The sequence below is a fragment of the Tinamus guttatus genome, unplaced genomic scaffold (genome assembly GCF_059628265.1).
Source record: "Tinamus guttatus ecotype Peru unplaced genomic scaffold, ASM5962826v1 Tinamus_guttatus_pri_ptg000056l, whole genome shotgun sequence".
Lineage (NCBI taxonomy): Eukaryota > Metazoa > Chordata > Aves > Tinamiformes > Tinamidae > Tinamus > Tinamus guttatus.
Genome location: NW_028288590.1, coordinates 3,728,038 through 3,749,067, shown reverse-complemented (window position 1 = coordinate 3,749,067; position 21,030 = coordinate 3,728,038). Strand labels below are relative to the sequence as shown.

Sequence of the window (21,030 nt, the reverse complement as noted above, 5' to 3'; positions counted from 1 at the left end):
ACAGCTAATCCATTTCTGAAGAGGTGCTGTGGAAATTGTGGGCAAACAGCAAACATTTGGCATTAAAATAGATAGCATGTATGAAGCCTCTAGTAATATACATTAAGCATTTTTTTGGACTTCAGGATAATGACAGGGGAGGATGAACATGCTAATAATGTCGAAAGGTTTAAAATTTCACGTCCAAGCAATGTCTAATAATGCTTCTGTAGTTTCAAGCTAAGTAGTAGAGAATTTATGCAAATGCATTAAAGAATTCTAGCTTGGCAAGTACACCCAAGCAGGTTATTAAACTATATATACAGAAAGTGATAAATACAGAATTAAAAGAGTCCTTCTGCTTCTCTTCATAGCCTTCAAAATTGACAAAAAAAAACAAAAAGAAAAAACTTAAGGACAGCTCTACAATATTAAACATTAGGTAACCACAGGAGCTGGGAAACCTAACTACACAAACTGATTAAAATACTCAGATGACTTTGTAGTGTTTAATACAATTCAGTTCGTAGTCAAGGGCACAAGACAACATTTAACAAAAATAATCACATCAATTGACCTAGAAATCAAAGGTAAATAGATATGAATACAATCTCCAAAATCTGTCTTTAAGTGAACATTAACCATTTATTCAAAGTTATACAAGAATTTGAAGGATAAAGTCTTCTTCTGCAACAGGAAACCAACTTACAAGTTTCATGTCTCAGTGGAGCTGAAGTGGAGGCGAGCGGGGCAGGCGGGAAGGGGAGGGCGAACGCTCGGGTCGGCGGCCCCGGGCGGCAGCCGGGGAGCCGCGAGGGGCTCAACAGCAGCCCCCGCCGGCCTGCTGTCCCCCCTGGCTGCCGGCGAGCGTCGCGTTGGTCGCGGCGTGCTGAGGGCCGATCTTGATGCCGTTGGCCTGGAACACAGTTTAAGCCCCACGGTCATGATTTTACAGCAGCAGCGCGACCGAGAGCCTCGCCTGTTTCGTAGGAGGTCAAATACCAAGCTACCCTTTCACATGCAAAGGAAAACTTTTTTTTTTTTTTTTTTTTTTTTAAAGCAATGCCTTTTGGGCAATGAAATATGGACTTAAAAGATAGATGCTTTCCTTCTGATTTAAATTTCTCTCCATGTTAAATTCTTTAACTCCTAGCACGAAAACACAGAGCAAGAGCAATATTTAAATGTTACTTTATAGTAGGCTTTAAGACCACATTACGTTTTCCAGGAACACATAACCCTCCCCTCCTACTAAAGCCTCTGTTAGTTTAGTATAAAACTTTTCCTCTAGCCAGCCTTTCTCTCTGTGTTGAATCAGCTGTACAGGCTAAGGGCACACGAGTGCTCTGTGTCATCAATAATTTCTATGATCCCGAAAGACGTGGCTACTTGCCAAGAACCCACACACAGCGCAGCTCTTTCATTCATCAAAATCACACTTATATCTTAACCCTCACTCCCTCAAGTGGATTTTACCTAAAAATACAGCACTTTGAGAAAAGTAATACAGTAGCTTCAGAAATTAAGCTCTTAAGGAAACTTTGCGTCACAGTAAATCTCAGATTTATAGTGCTTGGCAGTTGTTCTGCAACAGTAGTAGCCTTGGGGTTTCTGGCACTAGCTCAGTATTGACAGCAGCTGATGTGGTTTCTTTTCGCTCTTTGACTCCTCTTTAATAAAAAGCATGCCCTATGGCTCATTGGTTTTGCCCCCTCTGGGCTGGTAGCAACTTCTTGAAGAATCAAGGAGTCAGACTTGGCATAAAGCCAAGGAACGAGCACGGCCTGTTGGCTCTTGACAGCACATTGCAGTCAGAGCTCCATAAGGCGCCGTAAAGCAGCCAGCTCCTATATGAAACTCGACAGATACAACGAGCAGCCTTTCCAGACACTCCCATCACTGCCTAATTTATATGGCAGTACTGAGTGCATTTTCTGCAACTTCAGGGAAAGCCCTGCAGACAGTTTTAAGCTTTCCATCACTAAACTGAATTGAAATAGAGCTGCACCAAAACATTACACGCATAGTTTGTTGTTGTTGTTTGCTCGTTTTCCTCAAGCAAAAGTGAGGGGCCTCAGGCCGAGTCCTGCGGAGGAGACCCCTATTCCCAGGGCAGACACAAGCACCTCGGCAGGGACTTGATGGACACAGAGGTTAAGAACTGTGCACCAGGAGCGACTCGCCACTTCACATGAGAATTCACACCTACTTATGTGGCATTACTTTTTGATGCAAGTATTACCAAACTGAGAGTTTACCTACTAATTTTGCCACTTCCAACCACTGAATTTGAACCTCCTCTTTCTATGGCCAGGAATCTATCTCCTAACTACTCAAGATTTTCAACGGGACAATCATTTTAAAATTCAAGAGGTGTTGTTGATTGTTAGACTCGTTCATTACAGAATCAGTCCCTGCATCTCCCCATTCCCCAACCTCCTCCCAGATAACCCAAAGAGACAGGGCACGATAATCTGTCATTTGAGTAATGTGCATAGGCAAAATGGCTAATCTTGTATTCCCTACTGAATCCAGCCACCTAAACCAGAAACATTTCAAAAGTCTTTTATGTAACTCTCAAAGCAACCCCTCCCCTGCACTGGACAGCTCACGGAGTGCATCTGGCATATCAACATGGTCCCCCATTTACATAGCGGAAAATTATCTTTGAAAACAGATGACACCATATGGAGAAGTGGATGAAAGTGGATTTTCTTCTCTTTTGGGGATTTATATTATTTTGCGATGCTTCATGGATGGATAGGGTCACTTATTTTAATCCATTTTTATCACAGTGGCAGACAATTCTACATCCAAGTGGAATGGACAAGTATTTTACTCTCCAACTTTTGGGTGAAAAGGCATTTTGTACATAAAGAAACATTTACAGTACTGAAAATTACCTCATTATTAATGTCAAAAACTCCTTCCTGGATTTTCTCATAGATCTCCTTTGCAGTGTTAATAAATGCCTAAAATAGAGAGGAAAAGGGAAAATAGAAAGAATTAGCCAGCAGATACGTTATCCTTCAGCGTAAGCCGCACGAACAAGAGCCCATCCTCAGGGCACTTGTTTCAGGGAGCTCGGCAGGAGCAGGTACGAGGGCTCCATCCTGCAGCAGCAGCACATCGCTTGCTGTCTGCAAGAAAGGTGGCGTTTTCCTAACATCTGTATGCTGCAATCTGTTGTCCAGTAATTACTGAGGAAAAAGTGGTTTTTAAGATATATAAATTACTTTTAAATTATTTATTTCTGACCCTTATGGATAGATTGTGTGGCAGATGGTTTCCCCTACCCTTAATATCTTTGTAATAGGCCACTATAGATTAGAGTGCTTAGCAACATAAAACCACAGGGTACTTACAATGATGATGTAAGGATGCTGTCTGCTGGATGAAACCTTATGCTATCATTTAATATTCACCTAATGTTAAGAATGCATTCTCTTTAATTAATCTTGTACGTGTCAGACAATAGACATCTTAGCAGGAGAAAGAAGAGATTCTAGGTTTTATTATGTTTTTTTCTGAATTTAAATTACAGATTTTCAGAAAAAGACTTTCTGGTCTGAAAGAATGAACGATATAAATGGGTTTGGTTAAGGTTTACAGGCAATGATTCCATTTTTCAGCTCACATTGAATGCTATAGGTCACATAATGCCTAAGATAATGTATAATTTAAGAGGTGATTGACATCCGCTAATAATTACAATCAATTTCAAATCTATAGTTCTTTTTGCTTCAAAATACCACCACCACACAGTCATATGAGATATGCAGGAGCCTATTACAGCAAACACAGACCTAATTCAAATATAAAAAAAGCAAACAGGGTTCACGGAGAGGAACAAATCATACCTTTCCTCATTTCTACACTGGAAGCATTTGACTGCTGAACTTGCCACCAGAGCTTTGTTTCCTAATTAACAGGACTGATATGTTTTCACCTTTAAAGGCCTTACAGCTCCCCAGAGTAATCAATCTACTGCAGCTCAATTACTGCACCAAGCACGAGCACAGCCAGTGAAGGAGACTCGCACGACTGCGGCAGGAGCGGGGAGATATGAATATGCATAAACTCTAAGTGGGTGATCGAATCATCACAGAGGGTCATGAGAATTTGCAGCAAAATAATGAGAAGAATTAATCACTGTAGATTCACAAGGCACTTAGGAAGTGAGTTCGTTTTTCAAACACGCGTTAGAGTTGAGGAGAAGAAACTGGCTTTCAGCCAATTATGAATTGATTCACATTCCTCAGAAATTGAAGTTTTCAATATAAGAAGAAAATGCAAACTTATCTTGGTTTCTGATTACACAATAATTATTATAGCTGTCTCGTACATGGGACTAATGAAAGGTAGAGGTCAAAAACTTTGGAAATGCACACAGCTGGAATCTGTGAAGATACTTGCTTGCTCCCATTCGAGTAGGACATTAAACAGAGCTTGAAGTCTTAAAAATGTGTTATGATAACTTCATGTAAACAAGCACTTAACAATTGGCACTTTCACAATTCTAGAATGCATTCGCTAAGCACGCCAAGGCTCTTGGAATTAAATTCATAGAAGTTAAATGAGATGCATAAGAATCACTTTAGATCAACAAAAAACAATCAGAATTTTGCCAGAACACAAACTCCAAACTAACAACTGAATAGAAACTACCTTTTGGATGCTATGTTCAAGAACAGATCACTGTAAGAATGTTATCTGTCATCCCCCTCCCTGAAAACACACTGGGGAACACAGGGTGTTTGGCTGTCTCTATATGATACCTTTTCAACATACTTATTGCCCAGGTACCGTAACTTTCAACACAAGCCATTAGCCTGCTTTAGTATTAAGTATATTGCTTAAGAAATGGTGGATGGGAGAAACGGAAATAGCCTACTTTGTCCCTTTCTAACGTTTCTGTTATCCGAAGACAAAAATCTGATTTACCAAATTGCCATTGGTGACTGTGGTGCAAATACTACCATAAACACAGCACAAACTAGTATTCTGCATGGCAAAGTGCCCAGCTCTAGTGTTTTGCATCCATTTATTTTGAGTTAGTTTATGTTTCAAAGTGTAAGCGGACTTAAAATAAATGCCTGGGAGCCCTACTGAAGCACCAATCTAGTTGCTTTAAGCACGTTATACATATCAGATTTTGGCATCGCATATTAGTCCCCAATTAGCAAGGACAGGAAGGTAAACTCAGTATAACTGACTTATTTAAAAAATTGACTTTACACACCGCATGTTCTCCCCCTTACCCAGAATGTGCCGTATACTGTAGGCTCTCAGTCTAGGTGCAGTTTATCCAGCCTGCAGATTAAATGAGCCACGGATGTGCAGAGACAGAGCTGCTTCCCTCCAAAGCCAGGTTGGATTTATCAGCCCCCGAGCAGCGCGGCAGCACTTGGGGTGCCAGCTTGGAGCGCCCTGCAGTGCAGCCCCTTCCCCACAACTCGAGGCCCGCACGGGCTCACGCTGCCGACCAACATGCCGGGTTGATCCGTACCCTCTGGCAACGCTGCTCCCACTGGATGCGGAGACACTTGGACACCTCCGTGCTAAAGGAGCTCAAGTCCATCCACGTTACTTCTCCCCCTCTGGGCAGGCAGTGCTGGATTCAACCTGCTCGATGCTCACATCACCTGAAGGGCAGCAAGGCCCTGCTACCCATCCCACTATCCCTAACAGGAAGGGCCCTTTTGCAAAAACGGTATACCAGGTTTCTAAGCTTATAAATTTAACTTTTCCTCAAATGTAGCTTAGAAAAAGAAAGCACCAAAACTGCAGAAAAATATCTACATCTGGTATTTAGCTCTTGATTTTTAGCTCTTGGTTTGACTTCCAATTTAAGAGACTACTGCATATAGCATTAGAAAAAGTTGCAAACCAGTTAAATAGTATTTTTTTACTATTTAAAATATTTTTCTGTTGTGCTTCACAGGTATGTTCTCAAATAGTGATGAGATGCTGAACATTGCTGGGATCCCACTTCACAGGTGGGATGAGGAGTCCTCTAAGACACGGTCTGCATGCTGCCATGTGCAAACACAGCGATTTCTGAGTCACAGTCCAGCAGCGTCTTTAAGGTAACATCACATTAGATAACATGCACTAGGAGTTTCCTAGATCACACTGCTTAATGGGAGTTAAGACATCTCACAGTGCTCACCTCAAAAAGGAGAAAAAGAAAAAAAAAGAAAAAAAAAGAAATAAAGAAACTAAGCAATGCAGGCACTGCATTTAAAATAATCTTAATACACTGAACACAAAATGCAATCAACTACGACATCCATTTTGCCACACCAAATAAATAAGCCATATAGGTTAACCCTCCCCAAGACAAAACCAGGAAGAACAAATTCCATTACTGGTGAAAACACCTCAGGAAATAAGGGAATAAACTACCGCTACCTCTGCATCAAGCAGTGGCAGCGGTCTTATGCTAAGGGCACGAGAACGCAAGTCACAAAAGCTATGTTTTCATGTGGCACGGATGTGACAAAATAGGCAAATGCCTTGCACAGCCGTATTAGCCACATTTGCAAGTTGCAGTCTCATCACTTCTCTACCCCAGAAAGCTCTTGCCACCATGAGCGTGCAAGGACTTTGCTACAGGCCAAGCACACAGCAAACACGCGAGCTAATCGCCGATGCTGTCCCAAACCCTGGTTTTACGAGTCCCTCTTTGCTCAAACGCAGGGCTCGGGCTCTGCCTTCCCTGTCCGTGTCCCATGCTGCCCTCCGGCGGCCGCGCTCCGCTCGGCTCCGCGCTGCGCTGGGGCTGCTTTCCGGGCGGACGCATCCTGAGGGCACCGCGAGGGCCGCAGAGCCGACAGCTTCCAAAGTGTGGCCCTCAGCGCAGAGCTCCGCCAGGGCCTCGGGTCTCCTCCCGCTTTCCCACCGCAGAGCGGCACACCTCTGTGCCGCTGGATGACCCCAGCACCGAGGGATGCGCCAGGAACGCGTCCCACAAAGGGGCTCAGGCGGCGCGTGGCGCCTCGGCGTGGACGGGCTCTGGTGCGACGGCCGCCTCCCGCAGAGCGTCCTGCTGCTCTGCGCGCACCACACCGCATGGAGCCACCGCTCGGAAAGACGCCTGGGGCACTGGAAGAGTTACATGGAGGGACATGACCCAGAACTAGGGAGCCAGGGGACTATGGTCCTGGCAGGCAGATAGCATCAAAACAATACTGTCTCAAGGCTCTCAAAGGCTGAAGGCCTCCAGACCAACTGAGACCTTGTATTCTGATTACACTTCAAAGAGCCCCAAGCCCCAGGAACTTCCTGGGGAGCAGGGACAAGGTCCAAGGAGAGTGTTCAGGAGAGACCATGCCCTGCCCCTTCCCTTCCTCAAGGCTGAGACTCTCATGAGCAACATCACCTACCTCCACCTTGTCACTGGCCAAAGCATCAGTTCACCAGGTGGCTAAAGGATTGAGGAATTTCTATTTCAATAAAGTTTAAACAAACAGTGGTTTTAATACAGTCAAAACCAATGTAACATAACAAAACAAAACCAAAAAATAAAAGGAAAAAAAACCCCAAACTTTCATGGACTAGAAATTCTGTTTCTTCCCAAACTCTGCTCACTGGCACAGTCTGGAGTAGCAGGCTGGAGTTCAACCCAAAGTTACTCGGGTTTCCTAACGCAACTCGGAATCTTTACCTCTTTATTGTCTCATTAAAGGGGGATATTCTGGGGATACAGGATCAGCTAAGGCACCCCATAGAAGACTGTATGGATACACTGCCTTTATGCACATGATTCTGTTCTGACTTTAGAGATTTTAGACACTGTCCAAGAAAAAAAAAAAAAAAAAAAAAAAAACACAAACAAGAAGAAACACGGTCAGCAAGCTCTGACCTGCATCCTAATCTCCTCTTGTAAATGAGGGAATAAACAAATTATTATGTGTAATTTTAATGTAAGGTGGGAAAGTAACCGCATTCTGATTAAAACAAGCACAAGCATGATTATTTTGCTTTGGGATGCTGTTAGAGTGCACTGAAAAAAAGAAGTGAAACAAAACGAGTTATGTTTTGCTAGCTGGTTATCTATTCTAGTGGCTTTAGACAAAGGCTAAAAGGAACTCAAGGAAAAGGAAAAATGCTTTGACAAATACAGTGCAGCCAAAGTTGCTAGTCAGACTAGCCTTGTGACAGCAGCTAAGGTAAACCTATACCTTAAAAAATGTAAACAATCCTTTTATCTTCCTAATGATTCAGGAACTCTTCTCACCCCACCACATTCCACACTAAGCACCATGACTTAAGCCTGTGACCAAACTGAAGTCTTGGAAACCTCCAAGGAAGCTATGGCAAGCCCACACCTACTGCCTGTCCCCAACTCCCAGGTACCTGTTGGGCGAACAGGACAAACGCTACTGAGCAGCTGAGGACGAGATGAACAGCTAGCAGGATGTTCACCACTGCTAAGCATTCCTGTTAATATTTTTGCATGATCTAAAGATGCAAGCACGATACAGGACAACCTACTGCCTTGTCTGAGTCCAGATAGTGGTAGAAAACATAAAACAGAAGTGATTTAAAGGACACAGCTAAACCAGAGTTGGGTGGCTTTGAAACAGCTGGAGACTTTCTACCATTACACCGCAACATCTATAGTAGATGTTCATGACATGAAGCAAGGTAATTCAACAAAGTGGGTCAGAAACCGTGTTGGACTGACCATACTTTGTCTCCACAGACTTGCACTGTCACTCATCAGAGGGAAGTGAAGTATTTCCAACTAGAGTGATGAAAAAAATCCATTACAAAAAAGTCTCCCTGGCCATTTACCTTCTTCTGGTACACCATAAGGAGCAGATGTCCATGTGCTTTGTTCCAGTAACACATCCACATGGAACATGAGCAGCCTTTAACCGAATGGCACTGGCTAGGACCACAAGAACTTCACATCTTACACTTGATGATGCAGATCTGCTCCCTTGCCTCATCCAGCATCAGGGGGTTTGTACTGCTACAGGGCCCCTCCTGAATGTCCCCGGTAGCCCAGCGTTGTACTCTGAGTACCAGGAGCACGCAGTTACCAGCTCCTTTGCTGCAGTTCCCTCCAGTCTAACTGCATGCTAGACAAAGTTAGGAAGTGCACACCATATCTTGATCTAGACGGCTGTGGAAATGCTCAGGCAGTAAACAATCCCAAGTTAATAAGACAGAATTAATCAGTAATTAATGGAATTTCCCCACTAAAGTAGCTATTCAGAAAGTGTGGAGTGTGGTTAGACAATGTAGGACCAGAGAATAATACAGTAGCCTTTACAAAGCTAACAGCGTCTCACTCTCACAAATTATCAAAATTGAGTCACTTGCTATAGAATTTCCTTATCCGTCAAGGATATAAATTCCATAATGATCACAAAGTTGACAAACACCAAGGAAAAACATTGCAAAACTAAATGGTTTTCTATAAACACAAACGACTTGATAAAACAATATAAGCAGCCCTGAAAAGCCTGAATTTTAAGAACTGCAGTGCTTATGCTCTTTTACAAAGAAAGAAATTCAGAACACTTATGCATTTATGAAATTATTATTTTTTCCCCCACCAGGAAGAATGTGTCTCAGTTTCTGGAATTGACCTGAAAGCTCTCCTCTCTACCTTAAAAACTGATGATTCAAGAAGCCAATCTAAAGCACCAAAATCAGTGAGCTATGACTAGAGACTTAGAAACTTCCATGAAAGCAATTCTGTAAAACAAAACCAAACCAAAAAGTAACAGCAGCAAAAAGCACACACGCTTCCGGAGATTTGATTTGATCTAAATATCTCTCTCAAATGGGTGGAAGAATTGTATAAACCCTATTATTGATGCGTTTATTTTGCACTCGGGCAATTTTAGGGAAAAGGAAGGATGAACTATACAGTAAGAGAAGCTGAACAATGTCATGTTCTTGCACAATAGATGAATAATCTAGGCTGTAAAAACTGAGTATGGCCTGTAAGATGAGTGAAATAATCTTTTTACTCTACGTAACTTGAATATCTCCGTTGGAGTTCTTTGTCCACTGTCCTTCAGGAAAGGTGAGGGGTAAATTTAAGTCAGATATGCAAGAACTGTTAGATGTCCACAAACATCAGCTATCAGCAAAATGTAGAGTAAATAAGTCTTTTTAAAACAGAGAAGAATGAAAAGTATTACATTATTCAAATACAAAGCAGGCAAGCAAGACAATGATCTCTTCCCCAGGTCTGTAGAGGACACAGCAAGAAAGTGCATACATGAATTGTAGCAAGGAAGATTTCTTCTAAATATTTGAGGGGAAAGATGATGATTGCCTTACAATAAAGAATACCAAATTACATGAGATTGCCTGGAAAGGCTGTGAAATATTAAGAGGTCTTTAAGAACAGCTTAGACTGACATATGTTAGGGATACAGAATATTCCTCTTGCTTTGGACAGTAACCTAATCCAGTTTTATCTTCCACACTCCAAGACAGTCAGATGTACCCTGATTTCCTTGATCCAAATATTTTTAAAAGAATAAATATTAGACAAGCTACTAGAGGCTCAGCAATCTGATCAGTGCCATACAATCACATACAGCATAGATATTTTCTATATAATAATGTAAAGTTATGGAGTAGTTAAAGAATCTCAAACCTAGAGGATCTGCACAAGTTACAGATTGTGATTCAAAACAATTGTTTTTACTTAACAAAAAAACAAACACAAAAAGTCAGTGTTAAGTGAAGTTACCTCTTCTACATTAGAAGCAGTTTTGGCAGATGTCTCCATAAAGATCAGTCCATGCTCTCGTGCAAATGCTTCACCTTCTTCCTTCTTGACTTCTCGTCTAGATTCTAAATCACTAAGATGGAAAACAAACAAACAACCCAAGTTACCTGTATGGTCCAACATGTGTAAATATCATAAATATCATTCTCCAGAGACATGCTCATAAGCCAACATTCCCCCTGTTAGGTCTTATGTACATATTCATATCTACTGAAGTATTTACATTAAGCAGAATTACTAGAAACATTGCACCTACAGCATATGAACTATATACACTACTATATAAAGCCACGGAATCTCATTTAAGATGTCAACCCCAGCTGACATAGATCTTACCACAGATTTCAGTGAAACAGCTTTCAACCGGATGCATGTATGCTTATCTAGTTCTTCCTTCAATATTAAGTTTAGAAAATATATTTTCAGATAACTATCACTCCTTTTAGTAAAGTGTTATGTAGTTACCCACACTACAAAAGCTGAACTGATAACAGTTCTTAATATCATTAAGAAAACTTTTACAAAAAATAGAACTAGTTCATTTTTTTTTCTGCTCACTAAAAGAAAAATATCTCACAAAGACAAATTCATTTCTGTAAACTACAGAAACGCATTTTACTTATTAAAGCTTCTTTAGGAACTGTTTCTCTCCTTTCCTCTTTGCAAGTACATTTGTACATTTGTAACTGAGTACACTTTGACAATAATGCTGCATTTAAATTGTGGATGTGAAAGAAGTGTGCTCTCAGATGCACAGTTCCAAATTAAACAGCATGCAAATGCATGGATTTAATTTACAGCTAGACTGCCAGTGAGAAGTATAATACTGGCTTCAGTGCTGCCATTCTCACAATTACAAATACATCAAAAAATCAGCCATACTCACTGCAGCAGCTATTTTATAGTAAGCCAAGTTTTTGTTATTGTAATCACTACCTGCTAGTTTAGATGAATTATAGATTCAAGATTGTTCAGCAAATCATTTGAACATGGAGCATTTGGAGCTAAGAATATATGAGAAGTTTTCTTAAAACAATTTTGATGCTCAGTTAGCTAGAATTCTCAGTATGTCAGTTTAGGCTTAAGACAAGTTAACAGGTATTCATTCTGATGCTCCTGAAGTAGCTGTCTGACACTGTATTTTCAAACTTGTGCAATGTTTTATTCATTGGTTACTACCACTATACCCTCAATAATACCTTTTAATTTAAAGGCTTGGTTCAGTACAGCATTATCTCAATACTAAAACAGAAATAAACTTTTTTTTTTTTAATTATTATTTAAGGGACAGCAACTGCATCAAAAGCTGCAGTGATAACCCAGTCTAAACTCTCTACTGATATCTTAGCATATCTGTATAAGAGCTTTAACTGCTTCTACTAACCACAGTTGTCTTCCTCTCTCCATACATCACATTCCAATAATTCGAAGCATTTGGTCTTACTAGATCAATATAGCTATGTTTTGTTCTGGAAAGAAGATTAAGTATAGTATTTGTAATGTTTTACTACTAATAGTTCCACTGTTTTCAAAAACCAACTACTATATTTCAGATTAAGTTCTCAACGTTTTTCAAATCTAGTAAAGAGTCACTAGCACAAAAGTGTTACAGATAAACTTTTTGGATTCTTACAAAGAAAGTTTACTCCTTCAAAAATCTTACACTAGTTTCCCTGTCCTTGCTTCCATCAGTTTCAAGTGAAACGCCCTGTTCCTATGTCCTACAAAATGCTCTTAGTACAATGCAAGGCAGTTAAAGGCATTTCCTCCCCGTCTTCCTCTTTGAGGCTTGAAAACAATGCTTTTTAAAGAATCATCTTAAAAAAAAATACTTCCCGTAGCATCATCACCTCTACATAATCTAAGCATACTCACTGTTTAAATCATCTTTAGTTACAACTGGGATAATTACTGGGCTAGTTGTAGGCAGTGAGCATATTGTAAGATACAAACATGGCCAAATGAGCAGAACACAATATATTAAAAATTTACAGCTCAGTTTAAAAACTAAGACCAGGAACAGCTACAGATGTCTTACCTAAGCATGCAAGCTTATGTAGTACTTACGTATCTCAAGCACGTAGTATATTTTTGTGTACACAGTATATATTTCTGTTTGTCACCACTGTATGTTCAGCCACATCAGCATAAAAAATTAGTCTTTGACAGCACAGGCTTCCAAAGCCTCATTTAATAAGAAATTACATTTTAATATTAATTTGTAAAAATTATACTTATCATATAACTCTAGTAAGAAAGTTTGTTGGTCATTTCCAGATTATGTACGTGGAGGCTCCATAATTACTCAATGTGGTCTGATGTGTACACAACAGGACAGTATTTCTGGGGGGTTTAGGTAGGGAAACACAGAAGAAATGAACAGGGCAGATGAGTGAAACCAGCCTGCCATTACCACAAGGCTGCTTTTCAGTAGTGTCACAGATATGATCTTGTTGTTTATTAAGTTTCCAGGGAGAAGCCTACATGCTTATTTCAACTGGCATTTTTACCTTCAAGAATTGCTGAGGGATGTAGACAAGTCAAGGTCAATTAGGAAAAGGCAAATGTAGCCTAAGTAACAAGTTATTAAATTCTGAAATCACGGCCTTTGATATCTGGAAAAAAAAAAATCCTACAATTCCAGGAAAAAAAAAATCTAGACATGATGCTACACTCACTGGATAAACTAAAGATAAGTTTAATGTATTCAGTAATGTATTTTTGTGAAGAACTTCAACATCTACAGGTTTACCCTGTTGATGCCGAGACCTTCCAAATATTTAGGTGATTAAAAGACCGAGTAAAAAAATCATTTAAAAAATTTAGTAACGAGTTTCCAAAACATGTTAATTGATTCTTCAGCACCTGGTGTATCTAACAGCTGCCCAAATTCACCAGGAAATGGTAAAATCTTGTCAATGATGGCTAAAACATAACACGCAAAGCAGATTTAGAATTCATAAACATCTCATGTAACCAAAAATAACACAAACTCATTAGATTTAACAAACATAACATATTTCTGAAGTAAGTCCTGTAGTATGAGCTGCATCTCAGGTAATGGCATTTTCTCTGGTATGATTCTAAACTGATCTTTTGTTTTTGCTAAGAACACCTAAAATTAGGAGCTTAAGTTCCCTTTAAAAGGGCAAGATCCAAGTGCTTCTGCAGGATTCAAGGGGTTAAAAAAATACAGTGAGAAAAAATAATTCATGTAATTCTTTATTTTATGCATTCATGACCAATCTTTTTAAAATAAAATTACTTCTGAAAACTGTACAGAATGTAAATGTGTACTGCACACATTTGACAAGGACTGTAGAACTCTGTTCAGTGATTGAAAGCTTCTTACAGTTAGGTTACTTCTTACAAGTATGAATATGCAAGAGGCAAAATCCAAACAAACAACCCATAAAGTTTTACTGCCTACATATTTCAAAATGATTGAGTTTTACCTTTTATTCCCAATAAGCATTATGACCATGTTGGAATTGGAATGCTGACGAGCATCTTCTAACCAAGTTGTCAGGTGATTGAAAGTGTCCCTCCTAAAGACGGACAAGAAGGAAAATTAAGCAGTATTTCAAAAAAAATCATTTTCCCTAGCTTTTGCCCTTAAACTCATAGTAAGCTTTGATTATGCTTAGATCATATTCCATTACTTATTAACAAACATATAGGACTAAATTCCTGACCATTAAAATTCATCAGTCAGATTCCATAGACTTTAGAAGAAGCAAATTTCACTCCCAAGTTCAAGTCACCGAGCTTTCTACAAATAACTATGGAACTGCTCAGTGCTGCCATACTGAAAAGCAAGCAGAAATAGCTTTTAACCAAGTTTGTGCACTGGTTCCTGTTCACACACTTGTCAAGATTTCAGAGAAGATAATCAACACTAAAGAATATCAAAACACTATATGAAGCAATATTTTTAACAGTCTGTCAATAACCGCTTTTAATACAAAGTTGTTTGTATAGTTATTTATAATCCATTTTTTCCTTTGCCTCCTGGAACTTACTAAGCAAAATTTAGGGGGATCAACACACAAATAAAAGGAAGGAAAGCTTGAGTTTAGTTAACTGCTCTACTTGAGCAGTACATTTATTAGCGCACATGCTCCATGGGTAAGCGCTAGTAATCCCCTTGTCAGGGGGAGAACAGGCAAACAAAAATTTAGTAAACACGGAGCATTAAGTACTTATAAACTGCCCAGAATAACTAAAACCATATTCCCTACAGAGTAAAATATATACATATATATTTTAGCTATAAAATGCTGCATTTTATATACATATAAAATCCACTGAATAAGACTTTAAAAGTACTAAGTACAACACATATTTGAGCATGCAAACAATACAAATAATGTGTTCACACATAGGCAAAAAGTATTTTACATTCATTTTCAGTGAGTTTAGAAACTGAATAATTAACTTGGCAGCAGTTTTTGCAAGTAGATAAGGAAAACAAGGTAGCATTCTACAGATTTTACTATGTACAGTAAATCTTAAACACAGCAGGTGATTAGCTGGACATTTTCTTAAACTAATGATCATTGTCTAGTCAAAAAAAATTCCACAGTTTTGCAGATAATATACAGGTTTTTTTTTATTCAAGAGAGCAAGAAAGCCTTAGTTACTTAGTAACTGTACACCCCTAAAGAAACCACAGTACAAGCACTGTATTCTCCCTAACTTGGCAACAGTAGACGTTTTGCAGCATTTTTACACAATCACTTTGATGTGATCCCATTTCCCTCTTTTTCAGAATGGCACTTCACCAAAAAGTTTGCAAATGGCTAAAGAGAAATTACACTTCATGCTAATAAAACCATAAGGAAGGAATTCATTAAATATTTTAAAGCCTTTTCTCAATTAAAATAAGGGCCATTCATGGTCAAACAATTTATGATTTTATCTATACATAGTCGATATACAGAGAAAATTAAGGAGTGCACAGTGCACCTGGATCACATTGTGACTTGGAGCACATAAGGTAGGTGTTACCACTTTAAACTGACAAATATCTATTTTAAAAAGTTATGTTAATGTGGATATCATAACTTGCCACAGTGCAATTCTACAAAGACATATGACTTGAATCCAGTTATACTTCCCTTTATATTCTCACCTTGTAATATCATACACTAGTAAAGCCCCTGCTGCCCCTCTGTAGTAAGACCTTGTGATGGAACGGAAGGACTCCTGCCCTGCCTGTAGGAGACAAGGTTTCATTATTTCATGGCAAAGGATTTTATTTGTTTTTGTGCTGAAAATCACAGAATTAGAAAGTCTTTTTGCAGGAAGGACTGTGAGGAGAGAGATCAGAGAGGAACTGGGCATAAAAAGTCTTTAACACTGGCAAAAGAAGGCACATAAGGAAAGGACACCAACTACAGTGCTGTCAAAAATATTCCAATATATTTTATAGCATACAGGAGATGTATATATGTATGAGTGCATATATATGTACACACACACACATATGTGTGTATATATATCTATCTCGGAAAAAGACCTCTAAACCTTTTTTGGCAATCCCTGACAACCCAATTTACTGAATGGCTTCACAATACATGAATCATTATTAGAGCACAGAATGGACTCCTAGCAACTAAGCTCTGAAGACAAATTTGAAAGGAAGCAAATAACCCAGAGCTTCACATTTGAATTCAATAACCCGCTCCCTGGGGCAGCTGTTGACACTAGAATAAATAAAGCCCATTGTAAATAAATGATGAATGACATCTTTACGCCCACCATCTGCTGGTGTAAAGGTTGTTGGAAGGCCAAGGATGCAGATTTTATCCGTTATATCATAAACTGTAGCCAGCTTTCAACAGTCTTCAGATGGAATTCTTTCAGTAATCATTTTATTACAAAAAAGCAGAAAACGGTTCTGAATTCAATTTTACACAATTCTGCTCCACCAGTTAATGAGTTTCCTCTGTTCCTGATAAATAATCCTTGTCAAATGGCTACAGGATGCAAAAGCCATCTTCACAACTAAACTTCGCAGATCTTACACAGACTACACACTTCTTATAGAAAAGTATTGTACAAAAACAAACAAACCCTCAGCACTTACAGGAATGTGATTCAGTTTATATTTTAACCACATTCAACTATTTTGCAGTTGTCTTTTGAATCCCCTTTACTTATTCCAAAATAAACCCTATCACCATGCAACAGTAAACCTAAAACCATCTCTGCATTTACAATCACAGTCTAAAAATGCTTTTAAGAACACAGCTTCCACAAGTAGAAACAGCTAAATGGACAAAGCAACAGTTCCTCCCCTCCTGCTTAAGGGAAGGTACCCCCGGAAAAATAACCATTCGTAATTGTAGACCTTGAGCAACCTGTGCTCATTCCAAATTGCTAGCACCCGACTTGACAGTTCAAGCTATGCCTCAGCTTAAGCTATAGAACGAGCGTACAGAAAATTTCTCACAGCTACTGTATTTTTCTTACTACATTTTTTTTTCTTAAATCAAGGAGAATGTTTTATAGATTCTGCTGTTATTGAAGAAAGCTCAGTGGTACAATGTGTTTCGACTCCCACAGTGTTCAAAAGGCATTCTGGTCTTCCAGCACAAGCAGATACTTGCACGTAAGAGGACACTTAATGTCTCAGTGGAAAGCCACAAGAGCTAGAAAATATATTTAGTACTTCCTCAACACAACTGGAATACCTGGCATGCACACTTGGCCAAGAATCCAAGCATTTTATATAAAACTACATAAATGCATGTATAGAAAGTAATACACATATATAAAGTAACAGTATGCAGACAATCTAGACAGCAAAGAACAGTAAAAGCAAATGTTTAGCTCTGTCCTCGGAACTCTATCCAGAAGCTTCACAAAGCTCTACACTTTCTCTTGGTGTGGCAACTAGTTCAGGTACACGATAAAACATGTAAAATATTTTCTCTCTGACTCTACAACAGATGAGTTACCATTGCCAGGTTATTCAATGCATCCACTCAAATGCCACATTAAGTGGATTTCAGCTTCCACATTAAGGTTCTGTCTCACATTTGCAGGTTTCACCCTGATACAAAGTTGTTTGTCTCCTAAAGTGAATTAATTAGTCAACCAAAATCACTAGAGGCCCCACCAGCCCTTACAGAACTGTTAGAAATGGGAGTTCTTACAGGAATCACTTCTTCCTAAGTTCAATATCCAAATCCTGAAAATACTGGAATGTTTTTGTGTCTCATTTACCCAGGATAAAGTTTCTTAAATGCCACAACTTCCCAAGGGAAAAGCAGAGGAAGCAAGGAAGACATTTTCCTTTATTTCCTTCAGAAGATGACTTTCCATATGGCATTAATGGATTTGTCCCTCCATAGACTGATGTACAACACAAACTGAAGTCTAAATAAATTCATTCTAATGCGCTCATCCTCAATAAAAGAATATGGAGCTTCTGTAAAGAAATTCCATTATATTTGCATGTGTACATATATATACACACAGATTTATACATACGCATTTTTATATAAAACAAGAACAAATGTCTCATTTATATCATTCAATATCTATTTTACCAAGTTAGTATGAAACTAAATAAGAGATCAGAAAAGTCAAAATAATTGCCTTGAGAGGCATTTTCACTTTTCCATTTAAGATCATTATTACTTCAAGCATTTTTCATCTGACATGCAACTTGTTTTTCCCTTCCTATCCCATATGTCACAATGAAAGGCCAAAAGCACAACGGAAGACAAAAAAAAAAAAAAATGTAGGCTATCTATATATATATAAAAAAAAGGTACATTTTGGGGGTTGTTTGCGGGGAGGAAGGGAGACAAGCTGTGTTATAATCACTTTATTTTATACAGGAGGGCCAAGCCAAATTTAACTACTTGCCACAAGAAGCAGCAGTCAACTAGTAGTACAGAAGCTCAATATAAAATCAGAAACAGGCCTGAAGCAGCAAAATAAGGGGAGTTAACTTGGTGTTCTTACTATTCCTCCCTGCCCCAAGCTTTTCCCCCTTCCTATTAAAGCTTTTTTTGGTGCAGTAATTTTCAGTAATTTATCCCAGAGACATGAAGGGTGGGAAGGGAGAAGGGAGGCAGAGGCAGGTGTCACTGTATGGATGTTAACACGGTATCTCTCCAGGCCATGCTACTTCTAGGACACGTCGGGATACAGCCACTCTCAGTACTACAACACCACACATGACAGAGGAAGTGGGGAAAGATAAACTCTGATAAGAGACAGAAGATGACAGCTATTCCACGTGTTGAAACTCTAGCTCAGTCAAGGTAGCCTGCAGGGCTCACTAAACACATACTCAACATGCTAAACAAGCATCCTCCCCCTTCACAGGAAGGGTGCTGGCTCCCAAATGAGCCGGTCATTAATCACAAAAAAATCTAAGGCAGGCTGCAGATAAACAAGTGACATTTTAAGGTTAAAGAGCCTCCTTTCTGACCACCTCCTGGACAGCCAGCTGTCAGAATTCACATTTAGAAGCTTTCAGAATTCATACCAGAGTTTAGCAAAGACAAACTTTGTGAAACAAGCGACTTTAAAATCATATTTGTAGAAGTTACAAGTTTCAAAACGGAACAAAAAGCTTCATCCCTGCTTGAACTGTAGAACTTGTGTGCACTTACATTCCCCATGCCCTGCACTAAGCCGACCCCAGTACATAGCCCAAAATACAATTTCAAAATAATGTGAGCTGAACATTAAACACACTGCAATCTTCTTGGGTCAGACATCCACAGAAATACAGGGCCAGCAATAAAGTTTTCGGGGAACATTTAGAACATGTAACTGTGCTGCAACTGACACAACATATTTGTAGCGTATCAGGAAGTTCAAGCCATAAAGGATCATTTAGGCTTAGGAGGGGTTTACAACTCTTAAGGGTGCCAATATGTATACCTCCTATAAGTCATATTTAATGTTACACATAATGTAAATGATGTTGTGAACTTTTGTTAGCTTTCTGAAAACTCTCACCTTTCCTATGGGAAATCTGGGCAGCACTGGTAAGTGAGTATGTTATCTGCACTGTTTTCAAGTCTTTGCTATCAAAAAAGTGTTCCTTGCAAGATCCTTAACTGTATATATGTGTGTATATATATGTATATGCATATATATATAAAAGCTATTATCTCTCTAATCTAGTAGAAGAAAATAATTAGATAACTAGATAGAATCAATAACATCAAGTCTCTCTAGAAAATAAAATAACTCGTTCATTTTATTAAATCCTTCATTCTTAACGCTGAAGTATTTGGTAATGTTTCTCCAAGAAAAGCATTATTTGGGTACATCCCAGCATACTTTTTTTTTTATTAAGAGAAAACTTTATGATACATATCCACCTGAAAAATTAAAATTTACAGCGTCTCACAGCTAGTGACTTTAGACTCCTTTGCTTTTGGAAGGGGCTACACATTCAAATGCCCTGACAGAATGCTTTATTCACATGTGGAATTACTACACTTTTAAATAGTTTACACTTTCCTAAGCTGCACAGACAGCTAAGAGACATCTAAGAAACACCCGGTTCACACAGCCAGTATCAGACTTGTGACACAGCAAGTATCCACTTGTGACAACTGCCAGTTGGGAACCACTCCACACAGTTGATCACTGGAACAAAATGTTCCAGATGGAGAGAAGACTGATACATAGCAATGAATGCCGTTTTGAAAGTTAAAAATAAGTTTGAGTATTTTAATCACATGGCAACTTGTTTATAAAAATACATTAATCTTTCATGCGGTCATCCCTCCCTTCTACAATTTAAAAGAAAAGACTTGTTTTTACTAACAAGTAATTCAAGAAATAGTCACAAAAAATAAAATCTGTTCTACAAAGCTCCCACTTTCCAGCACAGATGTTCCATAACAAGATCCTCCTGTACAGGAGATGGAACTAAAGACCCTTCTTAAGACAAAACTGTAACAACTTAAGTAACAACTTAACTGTAACAGTAGGAAAACTCAGCCAAGTGACACATTGTTTCAGGATAGCCCTGCCAGCATCTTAGTAAGATAGGAAATTTCTAGAGGACTTGCAGATACCAAAGGGGGAAACGGTTTATGTGTCGAAATAGATTGCCAGTACCTATACCTTTCCTTTTACTGTTGCTGAAGGCAGGTAATTTAGACACCCGCAGCAGCTCCCAACACTACCAAAACAGAAAGTTCCAGCTATCTGTTATACATTCCTGGATTGTTTAAAATTTACAGGTATTTTTGAAACCCCAGGTTTTAAACAATCCTTCTCACTAAATCTCAGAGCTTCAC

The 21,030-nt window shown here is 39.0% G+C and overlaps 1 protein-coding gene across 1 annotated transcript in view; it reads right to left on the bottom strand.

The window, feature by feature from the left end:
- Positions 1 to 774: 774 nt before the first annotated feature.
- RAB2A (RAB2A, member RAS oncogene family) overlaps positions 775 to 21,030 on the bottom strand; it is a 37,121-nt gene continuing 16,865 nt past the window's right edge. The window contains exons 5-9 of the mRNA XM_088540170.1: positions 15,879 to 15,961; positions 14,200 to 14,292; positions 10,706 to 10,817; positions 2,883 to 2,951; positions 775 to 895 (exon numbers count right to left, since the gene is read on the bottom strand). Of these exons, the coding sequence (XP_088396296.1) occupies positions 800 to 895; positions 2,883 to 2,951; positions 10,706 to 10,817; positions 14,200 to 14,292; positions 15,879 to 15,961 (453 nt within the window). The 3' untranslated portion in view covers positions 775 to 799. The remainder of the gene's footprint in view (positions 896 to 2,882; positions 2,952 to 10,705; positions 10,818 to 14,199; positions 14,293 to 15,878; positions 15,962 to 21,030) is intronic.